This window comes from Chaetodon auriga, chromosome 5 (genome assembly GCF_051107435.1).
Source record: "Chaetodon auriga isolate fChaAug3 chromosome 5, fChaAug3.hap1, whole genome shotgun sequence".
Taxonomy (NCBI): Eukaryota; Metazoa; Chordata; class Actinopteri; order Chaetodontiformes; family Chaetodontidae; genus Chaetodon; species Chaetodon auriga.
Window position 1 is genome coordinate 21,970,408 of NC_135078.1, and position 27,705 is coordinate 21,998,112.

General features: G+C 44.1%; 2 protein-coding genes across 4 annotated transcripts; one reads left to right on the plus strand and one right to left on the minus strand.

Annotated features, from left to right (window-relative positions):
• The first annotated feature begins 794 nt into the window (after positions 1 to 794).
• On the plus strand, positions 795 to 16,709 carry aifm3 (AIF family member 3). 3 transcript variants are annotated; one of them, XM_076729951.1, is made up of 21 exons: positions 849 to 1,070; positions 6,614 to 6,823; positions 9,256 to 9,469; positions 9,565 to 9,674; positions 9,758 to 9,867; positions 9,971 to 10,015; positions 10,107 to 10,203; positions 10,298 to 10,410; positions 10,730 to 10,816; positions 10,949 to 11,040; positions 11,132 to 11,262; positions 12,180 to 12,295; positions 12,526 to 12,597; positions 13,056 to 13,119; positions 13,231 to 13,307; positions 13,425 to 13,542; positions 13,656 to 13,754; positions 13,962 to 14,037; positions 14,238 to 14,342; positions 15,253 to 15,273; positions 15,407 to 16,709. In XM_076729951.1, exons 2-21 carry the CDS (start codon positions 6,793 to 6,795, stop codon positions 15,447 to 15,449), a joined length of 1,821 nt encoding a protein of 606 aa, XP_076586066.1. In that variant the 5' UTR covers positions 849 to 1,070; positions 6,614 to 6,792; the 3' UTR covers positions 15,450 to 16,709. The 3 variants fall into 3 exon arrangements, with proteins under 3 accessions (XP_076586068.1, XP_076586066.1, XP_076586069.1); XM_076729953.1 differs by lacking the exon at positions 15,253 to 15,273 and having other exon boundaries at positions 795 to 1,070; positions 15,407 to 16,702; XM_076729954.1 differs by lacking the exon at positions 849 to 1,070 and having other exon boundaries at positions 6,667 to 6,823; positions 9,292 to 9,469.
• A 91-nt stretch (positions 16,710 to 16,800) lies between these two features.
• LOC143321422 (uncharacterized) lies at positions 16,801 to 27,522 on the minus strand. Its single transcript, XM_076731746.1, has 12 exons — positions 27,368 to 27,522; positions 26,118 to 26,229; positions 24,970 to 25,063; positions 24,131 to 24,185; positions 20,996 to 21,136; positions 20,753 to 20,913; positions 20,577 to 20,675; positions 19,724 to 19,869; positions 19,383 to 19,554; positions 19,136 to 19,248; positions 18,653 to 18,740; positions 16,801 to 18,095 (listed from the first exon to the last, which is right to left on the minus strand). Exons 1-12 carry the CDS (start codon positions 27,477 to 27,479, stop codon positions 18,042 to 18,044), a joined length of 1,347 nt encoding a protein of 448 aa, XP_076587861.1. The 5' UTR covers positions 27,480 to 27,522; the 3' UTR covers positions 16,801 to 18,041.
• Between the last annotated feature and the right edge of the window lie 183 nt (positions 27,523 to 27,705).

The following is a 27,705-nucleotide window of genomic DNA, read 5'->3' on the forward strand; positions in this document are numbered from 1 at the left end:
GTTGTTTCCATAGAAATGAACCTGAGATTATCAGGTGAATGACCTTGTCCCAGCAGTTACTTAAAGGGGAGGTGTAGTTCCTGGAAATGGAAATATCTTGGGAGCTCATTTCTATAAGACTCAGTATACCTTTTTAATCCTGCTCCACCCTACCCCCCTGACTGAAACTGGGATTTACTGCACCAACTGCACTTTCACTCTTTCTCCCTCTGCTGCACACACTGAAAGAAGTGTATCGCACACATACTGTAAGAGCTGTTTGCAGCAATCTGAGGAGTAGTTTTTTCCAATGTGTCCTGGTGGTCAGTATAAATAGGTAAGTTTTAGCAACAGCAGATACTCCTGCAGCAGCGCAGACATGCAGCACAATGCATGCACATTAAGGAGGCAGTGTGATAAGTGGGCAGTCAGACCAGGCAGTGCAGTGGGGAGGGCAGCAAGTGTTTGATCAGGCTTAACTGGCAAGTCAGGTCTTTGACATCTGAAGGCAAGGCTGAAAGGGTCTGAATAGAAAAGCAAGCAGCCTGTAGGAGAGAGTGTGTGTGCATGTGTGTGTGTGTGTGTGTGTGTGTGTGTGTGTGTGTGTGTGCGTGTGTGTGTGTGTGTTTGGGAAAGAGAGAGGAGGGGTGGGAGGACGAGAGCAGGGAACGGTGAGAATTCATGCTGTGTTAGCATCCCCTCAGCAACTCCATCAATACTGCATACAGCTGAGAAACTGGCAAAGGTCTTCTGTGCTGCATTTGCAGGCTCGGCCAGGGAAAGAGAGGAGAGCAACTCCCACGACCGGTCAGCTCAGTCTGCCGCTGGAGGGGGGCTCTGTGAGCGGCAAGGCACACACACACTCACACACACTCTCTAGAGCCTCTGCTGCATCAAGAGGCAGAAGAGGAGAGCGGAGGAGGGTAGAGAGGGACGCACAGACCGGGAATACTCCAGTGGACAGAGCCAATCCCGGAGAGGGACAGGACTGTTGAGGAGACTCGTGTGCTAATATGCTTCCGTGCTCCGCAGGGGAAGCTGAGCACCAGGGAGTTTGACAGGATCTCAGTGCACCTGCTCCATGCACACTGGTAAGCTCATTTATTCCTTTTACAGTCAGGCAATCATAGCTCAGTTTTATTAGCTCCAGTCTGATGTGATGCTCTATTTCTTCAAGTGGATTCTGCCTGTATTTGACACTATGGGCACATAGAGTACTTCTGTGGAAGTTGTTTGCTCTCTGGTCCAGATCTTTCCTGGGGAACCATGTACTGTGGTGCAGTATATACAACTGAAGTATAGCAGAAACACAGAGCTGCAGCACATAGATTTTGACTTATGGATCAGTTCTGCTACAAACATGTAAAATAAAGCTCAGACACTCATCTACAGCGCACGGTTTTAATAGTTCAGCAAGTCACACAGTACATCTCACATTTTATTTGTTTCTATTGATTTTGATATCTCCTTATGTCTATGTGTGTGTGTGTGTGTGTGTGTGTGTGCGTGTGTGTGTGCGTGCGGGTGTGCGTGTGTGTGTGTGTATTTGTTTGCGTGTGAGCATGCTGAGAAACTGGTCAATAGCAGAATTGTTGTATGGACGCACAGCTCCTCTGTGGGGGTGTACACCCCTCTGTAAACCACAATTCTAGTTTTCCATGACATCATGGAGAGGTTATCGCTCAAAGCAGCCGCAAAATGACCTGATAGATGTCGGTGGTGCTTTTGTTAACCCGCTTCAGCTTCATGGAAGAATAAGAGATATAGAATGTAACGTTTGGGTCCACTTTTTAAAGGAAAGACTGGATGAAGTAAAGCAAGAGTTTACAATGCTGATTGACGGTGTGATCTTTGTTTTCTAGAGCCACGTGGCATCTTTGTATTAATCAGTTTGCTTATTAAACAGTTTGTTTCTGATTCCATTAAAAGCTTAACTATATGCCCTTTATCGCCTGTTAATGGCAAAATCATGGGTCAGACTTTAGACATTATTTTCCTTGTTTTCAGCTTTAATATTCACACAGTAAGCACACTGTAGAGACTGTCTGGGACCTTATGATCTTACCTGAAACATGGAAATTACCATTACAATTTATCTGGAAGCAAACAAAACAAAAAATCTGTACAAACTTGGTCAAGAACGGTGTGACTGAACTTGCTCATAACATCTGACTGTGTCACATACTAGAGCTGGGGATTGTAGTTAATCCAACTTTATTCTTTTATAGTAAAGATACGAAGGCAATGGAGCTAATAGAAATCAATTAAAAGCTTCTTGGCATTTTGCATCACTCAGCTGATGAAGGTGCACAAATCTAACATCAAACATTGCCTGAATCTTGTCTGCTTCACCTATAAAGATACTATAAAGATGAAAGATTCACCCACTTGTCCCTCACATCGAATGCGTCCTCGAGCTGACGGTAAACAAAACAGATAACCACTAAGAACCCGGTGAGAGAGCGCTTTTGCTCAACAGTTGGTTTACGCAATCAGGGGACGATTCCTCGGGCTTATCTTGTTATTTCACAAACCAGGAGAACGTGCAAACCTGTGAGTGAGGGAAAGAGGTGTGGTCAAATATTAAGAGTGCACTTTGTTGTGAGCTGTTGTCCTTTATCAGCTGAGGATCAGAGAGCCCTAATCGTTAACCACAGGCTAACATACCTGTCAAGCGAGTGTGTGAATAAAACAGAGGCCGCCAGTTAGGATTGTTGCAGGTGAATGAGCCACTGAACCAGCGGCTCCTCTGTTATTCAGGTGCTGCAAGTCCAGGGTCAATAAACCCTGTGAAGTGACGTGTGATTAACAGTTTTTACTGCATATGGAAGTCAGAGCATCTGTTCCTCTGCTGTTGGCGTTTTATTGGTGAGGATCAGGTTTGTAGCTGGCTTGGAGGAGGGGTTAATTCTGTCTGATGTCCCTTTTGATGAGTCTTTGCAGAGCAACAGCATCACCGTTTGCTGTTGTAGAATAAGTTTCGAATGATGGATGTGACCATCGGAGCGCAGCCACTTTAGCGCTCAACATTCCTGCTTTTTTTTTTTTTTTTCACTCACAGTCAGTTTATAGATCAGCCTCCACACCACCAGCTAGGAGCTGCATTTTGCTAATTCTCCCCTCAAACATTCCAGTAACAGGTATTACATTTGTAGGGAAGTGAGTGAAACTGACAGCTTGTTTGCAGGCAGGATTATTAGCACTGCTTGGGGACGGGCCCAACAGTGAGCGAGTGGGATCTGCGTCATATGTTGTGAGGACCAAATCTGCTTAACCTACTTTAGTTTTGCACAAAATATCTTGGGCTTGCTGGAGCTCCAGGATGGCAGCTCTTTGCCGTCCAATTTGTTGTTCATCAAAATTTCAGTGGTGACAAATTATTAAAGGGGCAACATGTGAGACAGTCTTCCTACATGAGCTCTCTCTTTAGGAAATGATTTGATATGTTGCTCTCTGTATTTAAGGAAACACGCAGCATCAAAGGCTCTGCTGCGTTAGCACGGCCGATGACTGAATGGAGGAAAATGTAAATGTCTGGCGCACATGCACAGAGCAGGAATACACACCAAAGGCCCCTGTGACAGATACAGTGTTACATGTGACATTATTAGACTCTGAATATTGATGCATCAATTTCTAAGCAGCGTTTTACTGTCTAGGCTGGTTGAGGTTGAGCTCCTTTAACTACTTTACATACAGTCAGGTAGTTTAGTCCAGTGGTTTTCAACTGAGGGCTCTGGACCCTTCAACAGGTCACAAGAGAAATCTGAGGGCTGGTGAGATGATTTGCTGCACAAATCTGGATTCACCTTTTAAACTCTCATCATCTTTGCTTTTTTTTTTTTTTTTTTTGCTAAATTTTGGATCATTTTACATCTTTGGGCTGTCTTTGGGCTCTTTGGTCACAGCTGCTGGTGTCGTGTCAAAACTGACAGGAATCACTGATTTAAATTTGTAGAAAATGTACAAGCTCATCATGTGTTTTTTTTTTTTTCTTATTTGCAAAGAAATTGTTATCTAAAGCTGTCAAATAAACACAGTCAAGTTAAATGTTTAACGTTTTCCTCTGACATATTCAAGTTAAGTATACATGCACCTTAAAATATATAAGCACAATACAATTGTACTTGAGTAATTGTACTTTCACCCTCTGCAAACACATGCATAGTTTAGACAGAACAGCTCTATCTCAGCTGCGGAGTTGTGGCCAGTCAGAGGAGATCTTTCCATTTCTCATTTGTCCTCAGGAACTTTTTCTAAGCAGCGCTCCATTCAACGCTGCACACTTTTTTTCTGAAGTTCAGGGACATTAAGATGTGCTCAGAATATCAAGCAGTCCTTTTGGTTGTACCTCAAAAGGATAATTTGGTGATGGATTGCACCGCGTTGGGTGATACACCTGCCATCCCGCAGCTTGCTCAGATTCATAGCAGCCAGTGAGCCTGTGAGTAACTGTATGTGTGGGTGAAATACCAGAGCTGGCAGAAATGTGAGGGCAACGTGGCAACAAAAAACAAGGGGGATTTTGAAACTCAAGGGGCCCCTGCTTCCCTTTAAAGCGCAGTGTGACGAGAAAGTTAATAGGTGTCGGAGTGCTGTTAATATTTAACAGTTTCCATGCAATATGCATGAACAAAGGTAACAATGTGTGTGGAAATGTTCCTAATTAACACAATTGCTTCCTTTTTACAAGCACTAACATGTTATATAGACACACACACACAGACACACACACAGAAAATAATCTGGCCAGTTTTCCTTGGCAGTCTAATCCTGACTCTTTCAGACACTTCAGAGCAACATCAGTAACACAAACACAGTCAGTGACTTTGACTGATTAGCAGACACAGGACCATGAAAACTATACGGACACATTATGCTTTGTCAATCTGAAAGCCAAATTGTAAATAAAAAGCTAAAATTTGAAACTGGAAGCAGTTTAAAAGCAAACAATTCTTTGAAAATGCCGAATCTAAACAAACAAGCCACGTTGTATATCTTACAAATCCTCTTTCTCATGACTACAGCATTTCGGGCTTTATACAGCAGGATCGGGCGCCTACATGTGCAACTCAGGTTCTCTGAGTGGAGACATATACCGTATGTACGGGACACTGACCCCCACGTGAGCAGCTGACTTGGACGCTCTTTAAGACACATCACCCGTGGTGTCCACACACTGATTAGCAACATGTGGTTATATAAGCACCACATGTGCATGGCCTCTCCGGTTAACCTTGATTTTAATGTGTTTCAGAGCAGCATGCAGCTGGAGAGATAAGCCTTGTTTACATCGAATTGTCAAGCGAAATGAAAGTGAACTTTTGAGACATTGCTATAAAGGGGAAAAAAAAGAAAATGCAAATTGGATGAGTCTCCATCAGCTGGTTGGCGGTATAGGCTACGTGTGGCTGTAATTAACAGAGTAGAAGAAGTAGAAGTCATGAAGGAGAAACAAAACCAATCCTTTGCCAACTGACAATAAATCTCAAAGAAAAAGAAGATACAAAACCAGGCGCCTTGGCCATCCATGAGAGAAAAATGGAGAGAGGTCTAGTCTCTCTGCTCAGTGATCCTGGGTTACACATATAAGATTCAAGCTTTCTGGGAGGAAGCTTTCTCCCAGAAAGCCTTTAGAGAGTCAGGTGATGTAGCATATAGAGAGACAAAGTCCATGCAGGGAGGGGGTTGTGGAGGATGATTGGATCAAACCGGTGCCGCTGCCAGACAGGGCAGAGTTTTCACAGGTGGGCCCTCCTGTACACTGACACAGCCTAAGATGCTGGATCTACTATCAGTGAGAACACAAGTCTGTGCACTTACCTGATAAAATGGCATTTATTAGCCCGCAGACACCTGTCAGACTTTTTACTGCACAAGTAGCCGAGATCCATAGACAGCAAGCGACTTACGTAACGTCAAGCACATGTCAGAAAAAAACATCAGCTTTAAAGTCGTTTCATCCGGATCAAAAAGGCTGTTATCTTTTCCTGGAAATCAGTTCTTCTTCATGGCTCTAAAACAGTAGCCTACACAGCAAGCTGTGCTGTGCTGCCTGTGGGAACTACTGTTTTAGAGCCATGAAGAAGAACTGATTTCTGCTGATGTAACATTAGCCTGAGCTGGTAAATAATATAATATGGAAATATTTTACACTTAACAATTTCAATGTCTTATTTTACTAAATTGTGGCTGTTATAATAATGTTTACTAATAATAATAATAATTCTGAACTTGTGTTTGAAGGTGCTGCTAGTGCAGATGGGGTTTTGAGCCATTGTGTCCATTTAGTTAAACATCGTTAGCGAGATGTTGATGATGTGTTTTTTACAGTCAGTCAAGCAGCGCTGTCAAATTTGATTTAGCATGGGGGGGCATTAGGAAGCTTCTCTGATGATGGTTTTATTAGTATGTTCAATCTATGACTCAATTTCAATATCAGTATGTGTTCATTATCTTTCATGTTTATTACAATATTGAATTTTCTGAATTCTGGGGGGCGTAGTCTTTAGACCGCCACAGGGGATGTGTCTCACAGAGGGACTTTGGGGTGGGAAGGCGGTCTCGTCATGACAGAGGAGTGTGTGTGTGTGTGTGTGTGTTGTTAACGATGTCACCCCCTCTGTCCGTGCAGATTATGTGGACGAGCTGATGTGTGCGATGGCCAGCCTGAACCTGCAGGTTCTCATACACACAGTTCTGTGTTACCTCCCAACCAAGCAGCCCAGCTTGAGGATCTGACCGCACCTCCCTCACCTCCCTCTCCCCCCTCCCTCCCTCTCTCCCTGGGTGTCCCTCAATCCTGGGCCCACCATGGGAGGATGCTTCTCCAAACCCAAACCAGGTAACCAACATGTTCCCCTGAAGTCGAGTCAAAAAGGCACTGAAACTGGAAATTCAAACAATGTAAAGTTTCAGTCTGATGAATGTTTGATGTTAAATATGGAGAATGCTGAGGTTCGTGTAGTAACTGCAAACAGGAGGTACAGAAAAATATGCATTTAATACAGTGATAATAGAAAGATTCATTGATTCTGTTACAACAGGAAAGATATTCTGTCCATCAGTCAGTTTTACAGCATCAGTGAATCTATCATATTTTGAATATTGTACTGTTTCTGACCCAGTTATTTACATATGCAATTATCATTTTGTGGAAAAATTCTGATTTTGTTCTTTAAAAAATAGATTTAGGGACAATTTGTTCAGTTTTGAAATAATTTTCAAAGCTACCTACAGCCTCCAAATCCTGTTATACGTGTCCTCTCATATCCAGCCTCCTCTGATTGCGCTGCAGTGTTTCGGTGTTTCGTGTAGGAGGAATTTTATTGCTCTCTGTGGCATCTTTGGTCAAGAGGATTACACACGGAGACTTGAATATCCAAATATGACACTCTGTGTGTGTGTGTGTGTGTGTGTGTGTGTGTCCATTTCAGCGTTAGCATGGCTAGGAGATTAGCCGGCATGCTTCAGTGCATGAGAAACTCATTTGCAGCTCTGAGATCAAATCATCTTTTCAGTGCATCTCATGGAGGTGCAGCGAGGAGGAGGAGGGACTAGCTGTCTGTCAAATGGTTGAAGAGAGGCTGCTGAGTGGTGGTAGATTCCAAGTTATAGGTTTAATATAAGAGGTTAAAGGAATGAAAGGCCAAAGACGTTTAATATGAATAACCTCATTATTAAAGTAGCAAAATAATGCAGAAATCAGAACGAGCTGTGATGGTTTTCCTATCGACGGGTATCTGAGGAGAGAGTCACTGCTCCTCCAACATCTCTAACAAAAACGTCCAGGATCCAGGCCTGAAGTCACTTACACAGTCGGTTCAAACTGTAGTGTGAAAGCATGAGACTGATCGAATATGCTATTCATATTTTAAACTTTCCATGAAAAATATAAAAGCGGCTTATTCTGACACCCAAAATTGAAGTGTGAAGTATAAATGAAGCTAACTCCCACTGAATGTACACTAAATATATAGTTATGTATTAAAGTCTAAGTGGGAGTAAATTGGCACCACTGCATGATCTACGAGGGAGGGAGTTGGAGGAGCTCGTGGACAAAAACACTGCCATCTTCATTTGCATCAACATGTGGAGAAAAACAGAAAGGTTACGAATATTGTGAAATTATGCAGGAGGATCTAAACACCCTGCGCTCACTCACGACAAAATAAAATGTCTTAAAGCTCTAAAACGGTACAGAAAATTCTCCAGTGCTCCTTCTAACCCAGATAAACTTTCAGTGCTCCTCAAACGAAGCGTCAGTGTGGTGATTTAGCAGCAGACATCCAGAGATTCTCTTCAGCTGTGGAAAGCTCTCTCTTTCTTTTCTCCTGCGATTGCACTCACTACTATGATTTTCCATTGATTTTAATTAAGACTTGCTCAGCAGGAGAAAATTCCAGCCAGATTACTGTGTAAGAACCGGATGATCAGCACATTTTTCCAGCCGAACAGATAAAGCCTGCTGCAGTGCAAAAAGGAGTTACACAACCGTTTCTTAATGTTCAGAAATATAAAGCCAGCAGCAGCGCATCACATGTCATCAAAGAAAACTGAATGTCTCCCAAAAGACATAAATATGCTGCAATCTGTTTTCTTAATTATCTCTTCGGGTAAGCAGTTAAGCTGAAAATGTACACAAAACCCAGCCAGTTTCAGCTGTACTGAAATGGGATTTTTTGTGTTTATGTCTCTTATTTAAGACGTTATTATCCTGTCAAAATCATATTTTCCAGCTTAGTCAGCTAATTTAGGTATAGACAGATTGAGGGGTATGGAGAGGAATGTGTGATTTAATTATTTATTTTCCATTTTTTTGTGTGGATTTTCCATATTATATCACTGGTAAATGTGGTATGAATAACAACAGTTTGAAAGCATGTTTGGCTCTGCAGAGGAAGGCTTCGGTGCTCTGCACGTCCCGAGCGTGGTGTGTTTTTAACAGTATAATGCATGGATTGAATGATGCCTGTGGTTATGCTGCCCACTGGAAGGTAAACAAGGTTGTTGCTCTCCCTTCACCTGCTTTCGTTTGTTTCAGTGATGGAGACGTCAGACCCAGTTTGTCCCATAGGTATAGACGTCTCTCTTAGCCGAAAGGCAAAAAACTCCTCCACAGCAATGGAGAAGGATAGTGATAAGATAACAGAGGACAGAAACAAAGGAACAATCGAGCAATCCGTTGATGATTGGTAGCATTAATAACCTTCACAGCATCATTTTACTGCTGCATTCTCAGACACTTTCTAAGTGAGGCATGTCTCTGTCGTGCAGTTGAAGTTAAAGTGGAACTCTCTCTCCTGGAAAAAGAAAAAGAGATGGACGGGCTGTCGCCTAATGGCAAAGCGAGTCCCTTTGCTGACTGCAGACCTAACGGGGCCCTGGGCCACGGCTCTGATGACGACTCCACCCCGCTCCCCCTCTACCACAAACCACGGGACTACGTGGAGGCCTCCGTCTGTCATGTTAAAGATCTGGAAAACGGACAGTAAGGAAATGAAAAGCGCCTTTTGTGTTTGTTGCCTTGAAGGAGTAAATCATGAAACAGTTAAGAATACACACATGTTTTTGTGTGTTTGACAGGATGCGAGAGGTTGACCTGGGGAGCGGCAGAGCTTTGTTGATCAAAGAACACGGGGAGTTCTCAGCCATGGCCCACAAGTGTCCACACTACGGAGCACCGCTGGTCAAAGGTGACCGATATGTTTCCAGGCGTGACTTTTATTCATATGTGTTATCACACACTTGACATTCTTGCCATGTCCTGTCATTCCAGGTGTGCTGTCAAAAGGACACGTGCGCTGTCCCTGGCACGGCGCCTGTTTCAACATTGCAACAGGGGACATCGAGGACTTCCCAGGGCTGGACAGCCTGCCGACCTTCCAGGTGACCTTCCCCGCCGGTGCTGTCTCTTAACACATTCCCTGCCTTATCATGTCTCTAAGCACCATCAGAAAGTGTACACATCGCTCATGTCTGTTTGCTCCAGGTCAGAGTTGAAAAGGACAAGGTGATCATTCGCGCAAACAAGCAGGTAAGAAGAAGAATGTGGAGAATTTATGCAGAAGAACTAACGAACCACCTGATTGATGTGAGATCTTTTTGTTGTTTTCAAACGTTTTCAGGCTCTTCAGTCACAGAAAAGGTCAAAGCCCATGGCCCGATGCTCAGCAGTCATTAACTCCAGCACAGGCTTCAGCCATGTTCTCATCATTGGCTCAGGTCAGTGTGGTTTGCAAGGATCCATCTGTATTCGACTGATTTCTAAGAGACCCTCCTTCCTTATTTTCCTCTTTTATGGTGAACGTCTCTGCAGGTCCAGCAGGTCTGGTGTGTGCAGAAACACTGAGGCAAGAGGGCTTCACAGACCGCATTGTCATGTGCACCATGGACAGACATCCTCCATATGACAGGCCTAAACTGAGTAAGGTTTGTACACAGACCGTGACCACGTGAACTGAGACAGAACTGACTGAGCAGGTTACATAACAGACTGCAGAGGTGCTGCTTTGGTCAGTGGTGCTAAAACAGGAGCTCTCTGGGGAGCAGCTACACTTCACTGCAACAAAGATTTAAAGAAAGTGACTTGTGCTGAAGTGAAGAGTCATAACTCGGCCACCGGCAAGCTCGGACAACATGATCATTAATTGGCTGTTTGCAGTTGTCCAGACTCCAAAGTTTGCAGGGATTTTTGCTGATTTCATTTTTTCACTGATGTGCTCGCATGCACTGACTTGTCGACCCTTAGTCCTTAGACAGCACAGCAGAGCAGCTGAGACTGCGCTCCATGGACTTCCTGCAGGACCATGACATTGAACTGCTCACAGAGAAAGAGGTGAGAGTTGGTGTCCTCAGAATATGAAGTCAGGACTGATTGAATAACAGCTAATGATTAGTTAGATCTGCCTTTTTATTTCCACAACGATCCAGTCTGTGCACCTGTATGACTCTGCCATGTTTGCTTCAGGCTGTGGCCGTAGATGTGAAAACACGATCTGTGACTTTTGAAGATGGCTTGAGGATGGAGTACAGGAAACTCTTCATTGCTACAGGAAGCAAGTGAGGAAAAACTTTTATTCAACAAGATGATCAAACAGCTGAGATGAATTAATAACCTGACATCTAATTATTTCCATTTCCTTCTTGAAAGACCAAAACCGATGAACTACAAAGGAAAGGACGTCAGGAATGTGTTTCACCTCCGGACGCCTGAGGACGCCAACAGCATAGCGAGGCTGGCCAACAACAAGAACGCTGTGATTGTGGGAACATCGTTTGTTGGTGAGAAAAAGGCACATTATAAACACATGTGCTGATTAAGATAAGTGACAAATTAAGGTAAAAATACCAGAGAGGTGGAAAACATTTACTCTTACATTTACCCAAAACAAGCATTGTGAATGTGTCGCTTTGGGCTCTGATTAATTTTGACCACATTTCTCAATATTTTCACAATTTTTACAAGGCAAACAGTCAGCCAATCAATGGAGAGACTAATCAGCAGCAGATTAGTCCATAATGAAAATAATCATTAGCTGCAGTTCTGTGCAAAGTAGCTCAGCAAAGAAATTCTGCTGCTGGCAGACAATGTACAGAGAAATGAATTGTACAATCACTCTAAACCAGGCATCTCCAAACTATTCCACAAAGGGCCGAGTGGCTGAGGGTTTTCTTTCCAACCAAGCAGCAGCACACCAGGCTTGACTCATTTCATCAGCTGATCTCAGTCTTCAGAGAGCTGATTGGTCAGACTTCGTGCTCTTGATTGGTTGGAGGAAAAACCTGCAGCCACACGGCCCTTTGTGGAATAGTTTGGAGATGCCTGCTCTAAACAAAAGGTGTGTGCTCACCTGTTTGTGTGCTGCACCCATCCAGGATCAACTCTCAGATCATTCAGGAGCTCTCTAACATTTAAAGAGTAATTTTCCATGAAAATACGTTGGACAAATAAGAGTAAAAGTGACAGATTTCTACTTTTAACTTTCACTACTTTAACAGTAATTTTACTCTCAGCAGTTTGATAAAGGAGCCCTGGTGATTGTGAATTCGCGTCATTTTCACCTCTCGAGTCCTGTGTGGAAGCATCTGCATCTGTTATCAATCTCCGCTCATTTAATCAGGTTTTTCCTTCCACCATCTGTATCATTTTGCTTTAACTTCCACGCAAATTAACGGCATGCTGTGTGTTGTGTTGGCAGGCATGGAGGTGGCAGCAGCTTTAACAGACAAGGCCCACTCGGTCTCTGTCATCGGGATCGAGTCAGTCCCCTTTAAAAAAGCTCTCGGGGAGAAAGTAGGCAAAGCCATAATGAAGGTGGGTGAACGCTCCTGGGAAATCAGGCTCCTCAGAACACGAAGCACCTGCAGAATACCATCATCTGACCCTCTACGGGGAGGAGAAAAAACTGCTTAAAATGCAAACCACGATTTTCTGGTCAATACCTCAGTAACCACGAGAGAGAGTAAGTCCTCTCGTTAGCCAGCGGACACATGCAGATGTTTTCACACAGTCACTGTGCCTGTGGCGTGTTTTTGTCTTTGCAGCTGTTTGAGGCAAACAGGGTGAAGTTCTACATGCTGAACGAGGTGTCAGAGATGATTGGCCATCATGGACAGGTATTCAGAAAGTGAGAGAAAAAGCATGACATGATGCTCAGCTGCACTGCCCCCCCCACCCCCACCCCCGCCCCCCATGATGAAGACAAGAAGCTTGTTTGGAGTGTGTCAACTTTAAAGCCCCTAAAAAACTGGAAGTATTTCTCCAAAATATTGAAAGACGAAGTCAGGAACTGAGCTCACAGTTTGAAAAGAAACATCCCAAATTTATTGTTTATTAAAACTCGGGGGTTGTGTTTGAAATCACTCAAAACTCAACAGTTTAGTCTCTATAATCTCTTATGTGAAATGACCTGAACAGCTCTAACTAAAAAAGTGTGTGTTTTTAGGGGCTTTAAGAGAAATCTCCATGTTGTTTTCATGAGCTCATAGACTAAACAGAAGTGTGAGCGCTGTTAGTGTGTCTTCGTGCACCTTTGGTACCCGGCCTGGACATTTTTGTTCTTCCTGTCTCACAGCTCAAAGAGGTGGTGCTGAAGAGTGGCAAAGTCCTGCGGGCGGACGTGTGCGTCATCGGAGCAGGTGATGCCGAACGTACCTTCCTTTAATCATCTGCACTGATTACATGTCACTGCAAAACCCCCACCCTGTGTTGGGTTAGGGTTAGTGTTATATGTGTGTCCTCTCCTGCAGGAAGCATTCCTGCAACAGGCTTCCTGAAACAGAGCGGCATCCACATGGACTCCAAGGGCTTCATCGCAGTCAACAAGGTATTTAATGAAGCCCATTCTGTTACAACCTGATCCCATGAACACGATTCTATAAAGGATGTTACATTTGACTCAGCCTCCCAACTTTCGCTCCTCTTAATTTGGATGATGATGCAGATGATGCAGACAAATGCTGACGGGGTCTTTGCTGGAGGAGATGTGGTGATTTTTCCCTTCCCGCCACGCAACAACAAGAAGGTGAACATCCCTCACTGGCAGATGGCTCATGTTCACGGTGAGTGTGTTACAGCTCGATCCTTAGATCGTCTCAGGCTGTTATAATTCCCTGTGATGATGATCGAAAGACGAGCCTGTAAACGTCTTTTTGCTTCCCAACCTCACCGGCAGGAAGGGTGGCAGCTCTCAGCATGATGGGCAGAGCCACTGAGATCAAAACTGTGCCTTACTTCTGGTCGGCCATGTTTGGGAAGACCATCCGCTATGCAGGTAGGTGCATAAGAGTGTTTGCTTGGCCTGATGTTTTATCAGCGTGATACAGACATGCTGTATGAGAAAGATCAAGTGTAGTTACTACGCTGCCATCTAGCTGTGAAAATGAAAAATCAAGACCAAAGACTGAGAGTTGGGCCTGAATCGGGCAGTTTTCCCTCCTCCTGTTGACGCACATGTATGTCTATCGTTTTGTTTGTGAAGGTTATGGTGACGGATTTGATGATGTCATTATACAAGGAGATCTTGATGAACTGAGATTTGTGGCGTTTTACACCAGGTGAGTTATATCATGGATTGATTCTTAGTTTAATTTTCAAAACGACCTTAAATAAACCAGAAATTGTAAAGTGGATTCATATTTCCCTTTATCTTATATTTTCTTCTCTGTATTTTCAAGCTGATTCCAGTCTTAAATTGTGCCTCCTGGTCTGATTTAACAGTAGTTTCTCACTGTTTCTTCCTCTGGTCCATCTATAGGAGCGAGGAGGTGGTGGCTGTTGCCAGCATGAACTATGATCCCATTGTATCCCGAGTGGCAGAGGTCTTAGGATCCGGAAAGACGATTAAGAAACGAGATGTGGAGTAAGTCTCCCTCCCAGACTTAAACCTGGTCACGGTTACAATGGCTGTTATGTTCTTTAGGTTTCTCAGATTTTACTGTGAGGAAAAACATGACAAATGTTATTGTCACTCAGACAGAAAACACAGCTTGTGACTTTGATCACATGCAGAGTATTACACGAGCCAAACTGGTTGGCTTATCGAAGCTACACGTCAGAGCACAGAAAAATAACAACAGCTGTTGTTTTATTTTGCTGAATTAATACGGTGACACTTTATTTTACAGGTTCCTTAACGATTTCTGTGGATGTTCCCTGGAAAAAACGTATTTAGTACAAATTATAAAGAAACAAGCCGTCATTTGTTAGTGTTTTGAAGTACGAACAACAAAATGACACGATGATTAATTGCCAACACTTAAACACACCTTTTAAGTACATTAGCATGTATAAGCAGGTTTTGAAAAACTTTGTTTATTAATGTATTTGTCAAGACGTTTTTTTAAAGGAGTTAAAGTTCTTGACCAATATGTTAATCAACACTTAAAAATGTCCTTATATTTACTTACAACTACATTATAGTATATTTTACTGTGTTAGAAAGCATTTAGTAACTGTTTATTCAATGTTACTGCTAATAAATGCTAAATTTGGAGGGAGCATTAAGATAAAGGTCCTTTCTTATACATTTTTTGCAGTTCGCTGAATCGAAGAGTTCAGGCTGCAGTAAAAGAGAAATTATTATTCATTCTTACATTTGCTTATTATCAGGAGACTCTGGGACCTGTAAACTGAAGCGTCACCAGCTGCAGTTCCTGTGTTACTTCTCTGTTATCGCATGCATTTCTGTCTGTTTTGGTCTGCTTTGACTGGAGTGTCTCTCATGTCTCTCATGTCTTTCATTTCTAATAATGCAAACTCAAAATTTGAAGGATGTTAGCACGGCTTGGCAAGTACGGACAAATATGAGCTTTTTTCTATTTTCCATTTCACTCACATTGACCACGTGTGGGGAGTCGTCAGCTATCGACCCGATGAACTCGTACACGTGAACGTGTCTCATGTCTCTTTCTTTGGGGTTTGTAGGACTGGAGACATTTCCTGGTTGATCGACAAAGGCTCTCAATGACTTCACATCTGAAGGTCACAAGGACAGACCCAAAGTCCACCTCACAATGGACACTTATGGTGCTGAGACACTGAGCAGCTATCCCGGTCTGGACACACATCCTCACACACACACACACACACACACACACACACACACACACAGGGAAGAGGACTGTTGGAGACATGCTTCCCTGAGGACGACACTGATACTTGCTTTTGTTCCTGAGAGACACTTTACCGTGACAAACGGAGCCATTCACGATCTGAATACACTGAATCACTGTGCTGGCAGGTCTTTTATGACCGTGTTGTCATGTTTCACAACAAAGCAATATTGGATTGAGCCTCTGCGCTGCTGCAGGATGTATCTACCTGTACACTTTGTTTATAAGAAGCCAGGGATGGGCATTGGCATTTTTTGTACAAAAAAAAAAAAACATTGTATATAGCTATAATCCTGAATGCACTGTAACAAAATAAGAATATAACAATTTCAACTGAATTTTTCTAAGTTTTAAATAACAGATCTGGTTGTATGCTTGCATACAGGCCGTAGATATGCATGGTATACTTTACTATAATAGGAGGTTCAAAAAGTAAGCCCCTAAACAGAGAGTTTTCTATTTAGACGCATCGGCAAACAAAGCTTAAATCTGCTAAAAACAAACTGCGTAATCACTTGCAGCAGAACCCTGAATGAAGCTTTAACACACACATGCAGCTTTAATGCATAATAAATGACCATTTCTAGGATTACAACATACCTCTTTGTATTGGTTGCCTTGCTCGTAGATTGCACAAATGAAATTCTAATCAGGCGTTGATCACACACACTAGTGCTTGCACAATCGATTCATGTATTTTCTAAGAAATAGATTTCACCCCTCTAGATAAATCCTATAGTAGCTTAAGGTTATTTTTGATAGCTGTCACCTCCATTGGGATATTCTTTGTTACTAACTCAGGGAACTGAGGTTTGTGGCCTGGTCATACTGGGGTTACTGGTCCTTTTGCAAGCAAAAGTGAAGTTATTGCTTTAATATTTTTTCCCCCCCAAGTTATTGCAGTTGCACCAGTTCTCTCATTTTCATTCAGAACTGCTTGTAATGGGTGTAAAGAGGGGTATAAAGCAGATGCTTGATTGCATCCTGGTGTGCTGATGGTCCCAAAATACTTGAGCCCTGACACACAGCGTTTTAAAAAGCATTGTTGTTCCTACAGAGAAGCCTGGGACGACATTTTTATAACTAAACTTTGAAATAAAAGTCTTCCAACAATAACTCTACATGTTTCAGTCTCCATGTCACGCCACCTGTTTATGTGCGCACCCTGGACTTAACCAGGAAAACAGCGAATAATAAGTAGAAAAGGACTGTAGAAAATGTTTAATAATTTTCAAGGAAGTGACAGAGCATAGTTTGCAGCTTTACGACAAGTTTCATTCTTTGAGTCGGGATTACTAAAAAATAATTCTAGACAAGAGTCTCAGTTTCATAAAACACAAACACACAAATTACACAGATTAGATCAATTCACACACAATTTATAAACGAAATATCTCAAAAAAAAAAAAATCCCTAATGAGAAGGCATCTAAACACACAAAACACAAACTGACAGGGTTCACAATAATATTGCAAACAGCCCATAAAGGTTTTTCTACATTATTTGGGTTAAAAGCACCTCAAAGACTAATAAATATGTGTACAAACACTGGAGTGAAGGCAGTACATGGTATTATAGTCATAAATCTAATTCCATAGACAACATGAAGGGTTCAGTGCTCGCCAACAGCAAGGAGACACACACATCAGTGCAGTGACAGACTCCACTGCTCACCAGGTTTACTGGAGTATTAAAGTACTTAAATCACAGGTCTGGACTGCGTTTTCTCTGAATACGATCACATGACGATGATTTACATACGAACACATCTGCTGGCTGCACAAATCACACAACAAAACAAATGTCTAGGAGGAGGACAGAGACTCTTTGGAGGCAGGAGGAAGCCTGCAGCTCTTATTGGTGTGAAAATATTTGATGAAATGTCCGACCGTAATGCCCGAGTGTTATCACAGCATTGGTTATTGTCATATTGCAAACAGTCAGAATGCAAACACGAGTGCAGGACATTCTGGTACCTTATAAAGACGACGTGGCAGACTTCAGGACGGTGCAGTGAGACGTGAGCACCACGAGGACAGACTTTACAGAGGACATCATAAAAATACGTTTGCTGGCTGAAAGCAGCTGCAAGTCACTCATGAGGAAATAAGGAAAAAGTCCATTTGTAAACGATTCTTTCTAGTGTTGACAAAATATTGATTCACATTACGAAATTTTCTTTCATCAAACGACGACAATCACAGCTTCTGCGCTGACTGATGAAGGCACTTAAACGAAGCTCTTGAGATGATCAATGCTGGCAGTGATCTGTTACACCTGCCCGACTGAGAAGAGAAAAACCTGATCATTCGGTGGATGATCATCGGCTTAGAAAGTCCCGCCGATTCCACTAGAAACACCAAATGATGCAGGGTGGCCGTTGAGCCGCTTTTCACAACACTCTTGCAGCAGTGTGCATAAATGTGACGTCTTCATCCTACCCGGGGTCAGAAGTCATATTCTGCTGCGCACTGCTGGAGGTACCACTCATATAATTTCCCCTGTGGAGTAAAATGACCTGTGTGAGATTCACAGTGCTGACACATGAAATGACTTTAAAGCAGCGTTGAAGTTCGAATCATTCAGATTTTCATGTAATCAAACCCTGGTTTTGATGCACAAGAGAAGTCGACCATTACCACGTGGTCGACTTCTCCAACAGCCATTCAGAGTGTTCACATCCTGCAGTGACCTCTCTGTGCGGTACTTTAAACTGCTAATGAGTGATGAACCAGCCCGTGTTGGATTCAAATCACCTTCCTATGCACGACGGATTCACTGGAAACGGTGCAGCATGTAATGCAACGTTACCCTTCATCTGACAGAACACCACCTTATAAAGCTGCTGTTAGCAGTTAGCATCAAAGCTGTCGATCATAAAATCCAAAACAATGAACTGAAAGTCACTAAAAAGCTCCACAGAGCTGCAGAGTCAGGAAGTAACTCGTCCCTGTGTGTTCGTCACTACTAAGGACACCTTGCACATTACACAAAGTATTACTGCAGCTGTAAACATCTGTACTGGACGCGGCTTAATGGCACAAAACAGCAATCTGACCTTCTTAGTTTTGACGATATCCTGGATATAATCGCTGTAGTCTGCCATCACCCTCTTCTCCTTCTTCGTCAGAGTCTTGTTCCCTCGGCTGAGAATGAAGAACATCACGAAATGTTTACTCAGTATTTCAATGATGGCTTCCTCTGTGTGTGTGTGTGTGTGTGTGTGTGTGTGTGTGTGTGTGTATGTATGTTTGTGTGTATCTGAGTGCATATGTTGGACGCAGACACTGCCTGATTAACAGTTCAAAACCCAAAGATATCATTTTATTTCAGATAAACTGATATAAAACACAGACAAGCAGAGAGTCTTCACAACCAAGAAGCTTTTTTTTCACGAAATGAATGAATAGTTACAGATTAATTTTTATTTTTAATTGACTAATTGATTAATCACTTAATTGTTTCAGCTCTACGTGTGTGTGTGTGTGTGTGTGTGTGTGTGTGTGTGTGTGTGTTTGAATTGTACATTTGTGAAACTTACCCTGCAAAATACTTTGCTAGGAAAAGCAGGAGGTAGCAAAAAGCTCCAAAAATGATGACAAACAAAACTTGTCCATCTTCTGGTATCCAGTCCCATAAATACATCACTATTCCCTGTGAGACACACGTTGGACAGACGCTCAGAGAGACGAGCACGCTCGGAGGAAAATGAGTAAAAGATGGAAGGAAATTAAATTTTACCGCAAAGCTACAAAGTCATTTGTACCAATATCACCTGTGTGACTTACCGTGAGGACGGAGATGAACTGAGTCGGCCCTTCGCCCAACAGCTCGTCCAGCTGCTCTTTGGAGAAAGTGGTCACAATGAAACTGAGGATGAAGAGGGTGGGAAGGACAATACCCAGAGCGCCACACAAGAACGAGCGAAGGCGGACGCTTTTGTTGTAGGTCACATCGGCCCTGCGTGCACACAGAAGAAATCTGATAAGAGGTTTTCTGCAGAGGGTAATATCTGTAATCTCCTCTGCGTACATGTGATATGCTTTATTTGCTCAAAGACGCCTTTGTGCACTGATGCCACTGTCATTTTGCATCAGGCTAAATTAGCTTCGCAGCAGCACATGCTAACCTGTCCTTCTCCAGTCTGCTGCTGATGGTGGAGGAAATGAGGTCACAGTCTTTCTCCAGCTGATTCAGAGTCTTCTGAACGGCCTGGTTGATGGTCTTCTCGATGGTCTGACACACCCCGTCGATCTGGTTCACGCACCGGCTCGGCTGAACACGACAAAGGCTCGTAAGTGCATCAGCGCTGGAATAACTGTGCAAACACGTACAGCTGTGCATCTTAAGCAGGGACGCTCTGGAAACTTCCACAACAGATCCTCAGGGTGTTCTGACTGACAGCCATGTGCACTTAGCAGGAAGTGAAGCTGCACTTGCTCAGCGAAAATAAGCTGGAGGTCGGGAGGGACGCACAAACCTACCATTGCGGAGTAGCGCTTTGTGGTTGTAGATCACAAGATGGTGCAGCAATAACTCAGGACCGAGGCCGCCATTGTCAAAGGTGGCTGATCAAAGGCCATGGTTTACAACCCCTGCCCCCCCCCCCCACACCCCCCTGAGTGGATAACTCTCTCAGGCTTCATATTGCAAAATGAATCATCCTGCTCCAGCCATCAAGACCCACCAGGAAAGATGGAGTGGAAAATTTACATTCAAGGATAATCAATGGCTGTTCAACCTCACGGATGGCAGACAGCTTTAAATCCAGACTAAACATCAGACTGGGGTCTGTTAAAGGAAGACTCTTAAGACCCGAGCGGCTCTAATCTGGTGACGGGGGGGGCACTGCATGATTTAGAGCAGAAATCAGCTGCTGCGTTCAGTTGGTCGTGACTAAAACTTAAAGCGTCTTCATTTCTGATTTTAAATCTACGTCCTGTTCAGTGGTCGTCACAGGAACATACAGAAAGCAGTCTAACCTTCTGGGGGTTTGGGATGTAGATCGTCGGCATCTCAAAACCACATTTGTTGAGACCTGGGCGGCGACACAGTTCCTGGACGATCTGCATCATCACCCTCTGCGGAAATACACATATATAAGTATTTTTTGGGTTTATCTTTTGGGTAAAAAAAGCCAGATATTGAGGGGACGTACCTGTCTGTCTGTTTCATTCCCAGCTTCATCGGCCTTGCTGAGGTAGAACAACAGCTTGTCTCCACACTTCTCGCTCAGCTTCTCCACGATGTTGAGGGTGCGTTTGCAGAGCGCCTGACCCATTGGGTCGAAGAACACAAACACCAGGTCGGACTGTTCTCCTGCACAACAATACACGACATCCTTTAGAGGAACGGCACAGCTTCAGAGGAGACAGGTAAGCTCACTGCTGCAAAGACCTACCCAACCAGGTGATGGCGCTGTTGACATCAAACGGGTAGACCATGTCCCCGTCCACCAAACCCGGCGTGTCCACAAATGTCACCAGACTGAACTTCTTCTGCTTGGAGGTGGAGATCTCAGCAGACACATAGTCCATAACACCTGGAATATACGAACAGTGTGTGTCCATGTGTTTCCTTCAGGATAAATTCACACAAACAAACATTAGAAATAAAAAGTGGGGTCCCCGCAGGAAGCTGTCACCTCTAATGACTACATTATCACGCGCTACAGGAAGCCGCAGTGCAGTCGATACTTGGAAACCCGAGGGAGGCCGGTGACAAAGATCAAGAACTGCTGTCAACGTTTTGTGCTTGCGAGCTTGCGTGTGCCAAAAATGTGCATTTGTGACTGAACTGCAGTGAATGTAGAGGATGATGCGGACAGACGCGTACGTCAGCACGCAGCGACAAATTCAGGCTGAACCCGAACGGCGGCCACACCCTCACAGAGGAAACTTCAATTTGAATGCACGAAAACGTTCGTCAGGGTCTCGGCTTTTCCCGCCGCTCCCTCTGCGGAGCGGTCTGGTTGTCATGGTTACACACAACAGCTCTTCAACTGGCAGCTTTAGCGTGAGGCGTGGGACATAAAGCTAGCCAGTGAAGAACGACTGTGAGGCAACGCACTGTGAGGCTACGATAGTCCAACACAACCACCGCACACCAGCCCCCTCAAAGCCCCGACTCTGGGCTCCAGAACAGGATCACTATTTAGACAGACCCCGACGACTGAGCTAAGTAAACCCCACCCACACCCGCCACCCCATCCTCCCTCTAACACACACACACACACGCAGGCCTGGGATGACACTGAGGCTGTTTCATAGGAAGAGGCAGGTGTTAACAGCCAGCACAAATCACATCCTTGTGCTGCAGCGAGCAGGACCGCTGCTGCTGTGGCACATTAGCATTCCCTTATGTTTGTCTTACATCAGCGTGGCAACGTTATCGATGCATCTGCCTCCTATCACACGTCTCAGGAGTGCTTTCTCGCTATAATCGTTGCGCCAAAGGTGACAGGAAAACATCATATATGTGCACATCTCGTCGAGTCGCTTCACGTTCTTTCCCTACAAGGCTGCTGGTCGGTACTTCACTTCATCAGGGCTGTTGCATGCATGCATCTTTGCATTATTAAAAAGAGAAAAATAGCAATTACGCAAGTCCATTTGAAAAGACGTGAAGCACACAGCCTTGACACAGACATTTCCACGCACTCCAGTTGAAGAAAGACCTCTGAGTCTCCTGAAAGGTGAAAAGGAAGCGAGAGCGATACTCGCCGATGGGTGCTAAGTTCCTCAAGTGACTGTAACCGAGAAGGCGACACTGGAGATCCTGTGCACGAGGAAAAGGGCAAAGGCTGCAATAATGCTGCATCGACTGAAAGACTAAAAAAGAACTTGTTGGACTGAACAGGTCAAACCAGACGCAGTGCAAATACATCTGAAGAAAACGAGAACACGGCACAGACCCAAAATTTTTGTTGTCTAATAACGAGTCATCTGACTTGAGGTGAAAACAGTCAATTTCTCATGCAGCATGCAGTCGAAACTCTGGACAACAGGTTGATACGATAAAGACAAACAGACAGAGTTAAATATCCTTCATATAAGTCTAAAACAACATTCAGAAGTATCTCCAAGCATTTCCCAAACGAGACCAAACTGAATAATCAGCAGCTACTCCCACTTAAGGATATACGGTGCTTTTTCTGATGAGTCATCCTCAGTCGCTGTGGCAGGTAAACAAATGCCTGATGTAGTGTATTTCCAGAGGCTGCGATGGAGTTCAAATAAAAAGCCTGCACGTATTCCAGCAGCAGATCGTTGGTGCTGCGAGGCTCTGCAGGCCTGCAGAGCTGTTGCTGCTGGAGTCTGGGCTGTGCCGTCTCTAATGGCTGTGACATTTCTCAGCAGCTCCTCCTGACTCCACTGCACTGCTGTCGATGGGGCGTGTGACTCACACGCCATACCGTGAGCGCTCCGGTCCGCACCCAGTGAACTCTCACTCACTGTCAACGCACACACGCATACGTTACTGCCCTCCCCTCCCCCCATCCACGCTGATGCTCCCACTCAGACAGCAGGCACACCCAGACTCTGCACGACCACCTCGACATCCAGAAGCTTCAGACCACTGCTGACGCACGGAGAGCCGAGACCAACGCGCCACTAACTACGTCTCTTTGTGACAGTCATCTCAGAAACAAACAGCACACGTGTAACAAGAAGGGAACAGGAGCCTGGTTTGATTTGCACAGAAAACTTCATATGTCAAAGCAGTGACTCAGTGTTGAGTCATCAAGGTGAAGCACCTTAACTCAACCTCAAATCACAAAAGATAAGCCTGACCTCTGATAAGCAGGAACATATAAATATCACACAGGATCAAACAGCCACAGCCTCTAATGTCCAAGCTACGGATGAAATGCTCTTTTAATCTGAGCAAAACCCAACTTCTTAACTGGAACTTAAGGATGTAACATGTTCACAGCCTCCAGGAGGAAATATTCACAGGCCACACGGCATCTTAAACCTCAAAGGAACCAATCTCTGTCTGCAGCTCATAATTACATTCATCTCCTGTTCACTATTCCTGATGCTGCTTCACCCTGCTGTTCCAGCACATTTTAACACTTTGATGTTTTTCATCATGGAGCCAGCTGAGGAAAACACAATCACATGCATTTCTCTGCCGCACGCTCTGCAAACGTGACGATGTTAGTTTGAATTTTTAGGCTTGTTGGTCAACGCCTGCAGCGCTGATCTTATCTTTACACAAAAGGAGGAAATATTTGATGCTGGTTTCAGTATCAAAGGCGAGGAGATGCATGTGTTAAACTGTTAAATTGTTTCTGTTATGTGATGCATCACATTAGAAAGAGTGAAAAATCTGCATGCCAACACCAAATCTGCACATAAAGATTAATTTGGGAACCCAAACATGGATTTCAGTAAAGGATAGATGCAGTAGAGAGGCATGACGTTTCATAATCACTTCACTCTCAGTACAGTCATGCTAAATGCTTTGAGTAGTGCACTTTTCAGAGAGCCATTATGAGTTTCTGGTGTTAAAACAGGGAGAAAAGGCTTACCTTTGAACTCGAGGAGTGGTCGAAAGTGAGGGTAGAGATGCAGCGTCGCATTCCCCTGTGAAAGAGTTAAAAGAGACAATGTGAGAAAGAACCTGAGGAGACAAATATGAATCTGCAGTTTGCTCCAAACGAGTCCTCTCCTCTCAGCGCTTCGCTCTCAAGTCTTACACCAGCTGCTTTGCTGCAGCTCAGCACGCTCACTTTAAGCTTTTCCTGTACATAGGAGATAATCCTTCCACTCTGCAGTCCTGCACTGCATATATATTATTCATCTTCATCACTTTCACCACAGCACGATACGAGCAGAGGCAAAAGGAAGAGGAAGAGAGAGGACGGACAGACAGGTGTCTCCTGAGCCTGTTTGTATGCTGCAAAGATGTCTGTGTGTGTGTGTGTGTGTGTGTGTGTGTGTGTGTGTGTGTGTGTGTGTGTGTGTGTGTGAATACAACAAAGCCCCTCATTGGAGCAGCATAGAGAATGAGGAATCATCACTGATGGAGGGAGTGTCTTCCGTACAAGCTGACATTGAACGCATCGCTTCATCAACCTTTATGACTGGCTGCAGCTTCGGTTCCCATTACTGAAGTTTAACATTCAAAACAATCCCTCATGCACAAAAAACTGAGAAGTGCCGCCTGAATATGAAAAACAATCACTGATACGATCTGGAACTAAATTAAAAAAGCATTCAAATGAAGCATGCCACACAAAGCTGGCTGCAGTCATCGTGGCTCTCGTTTCAAACACGAGTCGACTCCTGTGTTTTCATCAGATCTCACAGACACTGAGTCCTTCTGTATCAGCGCCGGAAATGCTGCCTGTCTTCACGCTGTTCTTACCGTCAGTGATTCTCTTTTTCGGCCACTTGTGATGAAGGTGAAACCCTGCGTTTCGATGGCGACGCCTGTTTTCTGTATGTGCTCTTCGGCATACCTAAAACGAAAGCAAGAGGCATCATAACTGGCTCGATGAGCAGGAACAGCTAAAACCTCAAGAAGCATTTCATTTATCACTTTCAGATGCAGTATAGCAATGATGCTGCTGAAATAAAACTGAGAAGTGATGAGAATTGTTTTTGGAAATCAACTTTTTCCTCCGATAAGTGTTAAAAAAAAAAAAGCAAACAAAAGTCTGAACATCAAATCAAAGAACTTGCAGGATCACAATACTTAAAAACTGCAATACATATTGAATCTGCACCCAAGTATTACAAACTGTCAAATGAGCTAAAACTATTTTAAAATGTCCACACAGCTGCGTGGAAACCCTCCTCTTGAATGTGACAACAATCAAGATTAACACCTGCAACATTTGCATGAGATGAGAGCACAACAGGCTGCTTTATCTCATGCAAATGATGATAATCAGCACGGTGAAAACCAGTGCGGTGCTTCCTCTCAGGGAGAATCCCAAACATTTTCCCGCCAACATACGCTGCAACACAAAAAACGGTCAAAGTTATGACTGAACCAATTAAACAGCAACTCTGGAAATAACATGATGGTACTTCAACGAGCACAGAGACTCTAAGTTTAGCGCGACCCGCATATCAACACCTTCATGATAAGAACACCTACAGCCCCGCTGCAGCCACCACCCCTCTGAAATATGTGAGATCAGTTCCTGTTGGCATGATTGACAGCTGAGCTCCTTGCGGAGGCGGTTCAGAACACATTCCTGAACAGGTTAGAGGAACATTTCAACTGTACAGAGTTTTACGAGCCCTCAAACTCAACACCAGCGTTGTTGAATACGAAACAATTTTCTACTGAACTGTCACGAAAAATAACAAACTGGACCTGTTTGTGTTCCCTGTCAGCTCCGTAAATCCCACAAAGAAACGTCCCTCGTGGGAAAACTGCTGCACTTTCCCCAAACCACAAAGCACTTTATAGAGTCATGTGTGAAGGTGATATTCTCTCATCCACACATGTTACGGTCAGGCAGCTCGTAACAGCTGAGCGTGACGGGTTATGTGATGAATTACCAGTTGATGAAGGAGCTCTTCCCTGCAGAGTGGTTACCCATTAACATCACAACGATCTTCTTTCTGGGAGGCAGGAGCCGGACTCCGAGGCTGCTGGCAATCTTCACCAGGCCTGAAAACACACACACACACACACACACACACACACACACACAAAGCAGATATCAGTTAAAGTGGCGACATCGAAATGCAAATCTTAAAATCAGCTCTGAAGTAAAACAGAAATACAAAAACAAAGTCGCAGAAAGAACTGAAAAACTGATTTTTCATTTCATATTTTCATATTCGCAGGCGACAGCGTTCAGTTGGTTCATTTCAAATTAATTAACTTCAATTCATTTCTCTTGTGACCTTCAGAGTCTGGTAGTCAGAGCAGGTTAGCTGAGGACAGAAACTCCTGACTGATTAACTGATTCGTTGACTGACAGAAAAATAACTTCCAACCATTCTGATGATGATTTATCATTTCAAACATTCTGACTGTGAGAAATTTCCAAATATTCTGTATATATAATATATGGACTTTTCATAGAATCAACCAGTTGATTCTACATAAAAAAAAATCTGCACATCTATCAATAATGAAACAGGTGCAGCCCCAAAACAAATGACTGTTTAACCCTTAATTAAAAGTGACTCAGCTCCTTCCAGGAAACTGGTGAAAAATCTAAAAAAGCATCACGTGGAGCTCAGGAGACGCACAATCCCTCACAGCTGAGTGATGCTGAGGTGAAGCTGCTCCACTGCTTCACCACAGTCAGCTCACATCCTGTAATAATGCAGTCAGGAAACACAGTCAGGGCTCTCCTTGAAGAGCAAAGTCTGCACGTGCGCGCGCGCACACACACACACACACACACAAACACACGAGTATCACTGAGGACACCACAAGTCTCCAAACACTTAAATGCTTGAAAATCCATAAAATCCAAGAGGACAAGGTGCTGGTGTGAGCGCTGCGCCTGCCCTCCAAAGCAAAGCGGCTGTTTGCGTGTGTGGAGCTGTGCGGAGGGACGCTGACGGTCAGATCAGCCGCTGCCCTGCAGACGAGCTCAACGTCACGAGCTTGACACTGACGGACAGCTGCTGCAGACCCCCACCGACCCCCACACATCCAACCAGCAGCATTTCACTTTGCACTTCCCGCAAACTTCACACCGAGTCCTGCCAAACCGATAAGTTACATAACAGCAGCTCTGTGCGGTCCTCACTCAGACTCTGATCGATCATCCGGGTTATTGATGATTTACCGTTCTCGCTGTCGACATACAGACTGTGGCATTCTTTCAGGATCCTCTCACTCGGTGTGGTGATCGCAGACTCCAGAGGGTTTGCCACAGACCGGGGCTTCCTACCCGACATTGTGAACGTCAGCCGCCTCTCTGCTGTTTCCTAAAGCTGCGGGGGAAGAGTTTCAGTGTTGCACAGAGGCTCTGCTGTGCGGATGAAGCGCCCCCCTGCGGTCAAAGGCTAACGCGACACCAGGGACGGACTCGCCGCGGTTCATGTGCATGTCTGAGCCTGCAGGGTTTTTGTTCTACTTATTAATGAATTACACTTGACCTTTGAACCTGCTTTAAAAATTCCC